Source organism: Paramormyrops kingsleyae, chromosome 24 (assembly GCF_048594095.1).
Source record: "Paramormyrops kingsleyae isolate MSU_618 chromosome 24, PKINGS_0.4, whole genome shotgun sequence".
Lineage (NCBI taxonomy): Eukaryota > Metazoa > Chordata > Actinopteri > Osteoglossiformes > Mormyridae > Paramormyrops > Paramormyrops kingsleyae.
In genome coordinates, this window is record NC_132820.1 from 22,014,576 (window position 1) to 22,018,589 (window position 4,014).

General features: G+C 40.4%; 1 protein-coding gene across 1 annotated transcript; it reads right to left on the minus strand.

Annotated features, from left to right (window-relative positions):
* Positions 1 to 360: 360 nt before the first annotated feature.
* Positions 361 to 2,259, minus strand: LOC140582345 (uncharacterized). The gene is made up of 2 exons (XM_072706715.1): positions 1,886 to 2,259; positions 361 to 1,051 (listed from the first exon to the last, which is right to left on the minus strand). The coding sequence occupies exons 1-2, from the start codon at positions 2,029 to 2,031 to the stop codon at positions 403 to 405; spliced, it is 795 nt and encodes a 264-aa protein (XP_072562816.1). The 5' UTR covers positions 2,032 to 2,259; the 3' UTR covers positions 361 to 402.
* Positions 2,260 to 4,014: the final 1,755 nt, after the last annotated feature.

Consider the following 4,014-nt stretch of genomic DNA (forward strand, 5'->3'; position numbering starts at 1 on the left):
TCTGTGCGTGTGCATGTGCGTGCCTATGCTCACCTGTACTTATATGTGCGCATAAGTGCCTATGTACCTCTGTGTGCGTGTGAAGTACATATGTGTGTGATGTGTCTATATGTATGGTCTGTTTATGTGCTGCTTGTGTGCGTACGTTATGTGCGATGCATTTATGCATAATCATGGTGTTATACGTTATATATAGGAGAAGAGAGAAGAAGAAAAGAGGAGAGAAAATAACAGCTGAATTAAAGAAGAGAGAGAGAAAAAGCGGGGTGCAGTCACTATTAAGACGTGGGCACATCTTACCTCAGGCTATGCTTTGAGACCAGCAGTTATTATATTAACGGAGACATACCTTGGAAAAGTTAGCGGGTTTTTTTTTTTTTTTTTCCCCCGGATTATTTTACTCTAGTATAGCCAGGGGGTAGTATCCCGGTCGCGGTAAAGTTGTCCGTTGACATACAACCTGTCCACGGTGATGACCGCTCGCGAACCTCCGTCTATGAGACGCTTCCTCACGGGAAACAGGACCCGGCGTCGCTCCAGGGTCTCCTTAGGGAACTGGTCGTTGACACTAAAGTTCGTCCCCTTCAGTTCCCTGCCTCGGCTTTTAACCAGCTCCTTTTGCTTGTAGTGCTCGAATTTTGCCACGATGGGTCGTGGTCTGTGGCCGTCGGGTCTTTTACCTCCAAGGCGGTGCACACGATGGAAGGTGATGTTACTTGTGGTCTCCGCTGGAAGTTTGAGCTGTTTATGGATGAAGTTCTTCACCGTGGTTTCGGGATTTTCGTCCGCTGCTTCTGGGATGCCTGCAAAAACGAGGTTGTCCCTCATGCTTCTCGCCTGGAGGTCCAAAACCGCTTCTTTGATTTTCTTGTTTTCTAACGAGAGCTGGCCCAGGCCCTCTGTGAGGGATTTCACGGACTCTCTGAGAGCTGCGTTCTCTTTAGCGAGCGTCTCCACCTGTTTCTGGCTGAACTCCAGAGACTCACGCATCGCCTGGAATTCCCTATGGAGAATTTCTAATAGGGACATACGTGCGTCGAAGCTCGATAGCCTCTTATAGGTATGTGAAGTGCGCGACCAACATGGCCGCCTTTTTTGTTCCAGATTCCTGTTCCACCATCGGGTCATCTGAGCGCTGGGTATACCCCGGAAAATACGCATTCTTATTGTATCGCATTGCGGAATTCCGCGGTATTCCCACTGATAACATAGATGGGGAACCCCTCTTCGTCCTCCCTTTTGAATTTTTCAATTCTGTGTACATTTAGACCTTTTCCGGAAACGTTGAAAAATGCACTCGATTTCAACATACAAAAACCACTTCAAAGGATTAAGTGACGCTTTTGAAAGCTAAATTGACATATTGTTTATCATTTCATCTTTCTAATCCTGCAGTTTCATAGCTTTCTATGGATCAGAAAAAAAGTTTACTGACCAGGACAGGCAGCATATTAAGCAGAAGATGAGATATTCACATGGTCACGTGACCTAAACCAACAGCGGCGCCTGTTGATACACCATTCCAGTCTTCACCTTGTATCAATTTTATTTCAGACTAAGGACATACTTGGAATATATATTATTCTTTCGGATTGAAGAATATAAAGAGATACACCTTCCCTGAAAGTTTCATTGAGATATCTTGATTATTAAGGAAACTACAAGCGTTTTTATATAAAAAGTTAGGTATTTGGTCACAGTTTTCTACACACATTCCATTTTAAAAAATAGGGCTAATTAGCGAACTTCTTTTGCCAATATTTTCCTTATTTGTTAAGATATCTGAGTGATTTTGGTGTCATTGTCTTTGTTTATTCAAGCTCTTTCCAATGGTACCATTGGCATTTAATTTGGTTGAGTTTTAAATTTTTCTTCACATACCTACCTCTTATCAATGGAGTCCAGAATGTTTGCCAGGTCTTCCCTAGGTGGGGAGGCCGCCTCGGGTGAATCCTCGGGTCTGCTCCTCTTGGTGGATGAAGCGGTTTTGCTGGTGGTCGGAGTCTCGGTGAGAGGCTTTGGTTTCCCCATTATAATCCGGTCAAAACACTCGTCGATGAAAGTAAATAGGTTATCCAATCCGTCCGCAGACTCCTCCAGAGTGAAGATTTTAAATGAACCGCGATTAATTATATACTTTTTACTTATTTACTCACTTAATTTTAGGTTATTCTAAATTGGCGAAGATATTTAATTACTTGTTGTTAGTTTGTTTTAGAAGCGTGCCGCCATGTTGGATACTGCCGAAAGTCTCGTGAAGCCTCGTTCCACTCCTACCGCATAGCCACGCCTAGCGCACAACAAGGCATTTTCGCCCACAGGACTGCCGCATACTGGATGTTTTTCCCTTTGCACACCATTCTTTGTAAACCCTAGAAATGGTTGTGCGTGAAAATCCCAGTAACTGAGCAGATTGTGAAATACTCAGACCGGCCCGTCTGGCACCAACAACCATGCCACGCTCAAAATTGCTTAAATCACCTTTCTTTCCCATTCTGACATTCAGTTTGGAGTTCAGGAGATTGTCTTGACCAGGACCACACCCCTAGCAATCATGGCGTTAAATGCAAAACATAACAGTTCATTTCTTATATTTAATCAGTGCAGTATGGTTATTCAGTGCAGTCGGTATAGTCAATGCAGTATTCAATGCAATTTGTATATTTTGTAATATTTTATTACTCTTTTTATACCTCACATTGACTTGAATTGCATTTTCAGTTTCGTTGTCCAAGTGACAATGACAATAAACATTATCTTTATCTTTGTTAGGTGGCTACGTTTACATGCCTTAATGCAATTAAGATGTTTTCATGTAAACAGATTAATCGGGGAACTCATTTATAAATCTGATTGAAAAAGATGGTAAGCATTCATACAAACATTTATAGGAATCCTATAAATACATGATACAATCCTATCATTCTTATACTATGGTATCTTATATCATATAATCTTATCTTAACCTTATGGTAAGTTATCCTGTCTTAGTCTTAACTTATATGCTATTTTATGTTATACAATCTTAACTTGACCTATCTTAACCTTATTGTTGAGCTTTCTGCCTCCATATGTATGAACCAAATGTTCTCTTCATTCATTTGTGTAAATCAATAAACTGATTAATATTGTAAACTGGTGTTTTATTTTACGTCTTTTCAGTATTTACATTTTCGTTTTAAAGCATACATTTTGACACACGTCTACACACGTCTGCTGTCATGAAAAACTTACAGAAAGAGAGAAGAAATCACTCCACACGCAGCATACATCGTGTCACACATTATACATGCGCAGAAAAGAAAAAATAGACCCTTTTTGTCAACATCGTGGAAAAAACTTAATAATCAGAAATAATACAAACATATGAGATGAGAACACATAATCCAACACCCCCACTTGTTCTCATCATATGAAAACACCTGTTAGTGGTATTATACATCTCTATTCACTTCCAAAAAGAAAACATTTGAACTTCAACATTCTTACTTTTGATACAGGTTTGGTCAACATGTCAGCAACCATCTCTTCTGATGAACAATACTCAATACTTATTTTTCTTTCATTTACTGCATCGCGAATGAAATGGTATTTAACGTCAATGTGCTTTGATCGCTTTCTGTTCACAGGATTTTTTGTTAGTACAATTGCTCCCTGATTGTCACCATACATTTTAGTACAGGTGTACACCTTGTTATCCATACCACTCAGCAACTGACTTAGATATATGCTTTCTTGGGTAGCATTTGCTAGACCTATATATTCGGCCTCACATGTGGACAATGCAACGACTGGTTGCTTCTTTGACTTCCAGGAAATTACCGGACCTTGTTCTGTCAGGCTAAAACAATATCCTGAAGTACTACGTCTGTCATTGAGGGATGATGCCCAATCAGAGTCACTGAAAGCTATTAGACTCAGATCACAATTTGTTTTCTGAAAACACAACTCGTAATCACTTGTGCCCTTTAGATACCTTAGCACGTGTTTGGCAGTCACAAAATCCCGTGCTTT

Bases quoted from the DNA above. Each gene is read 5' to 3' on its own strand.
- LOC140582345 (XM_072706715.1), bottom strand. From the start codon at position 2,031: ATGGGGAAACCAAAGCCTCTCACCGAGACTCCGACCACCAGCAAAACC. The intron at 1,052-1,885 runs GTAGGTATGTGA...TACCTATAAGAG, and splicing joins CTGGACTCCATTGATAAGAG to GCTATCGAGCTTCGACGCAC.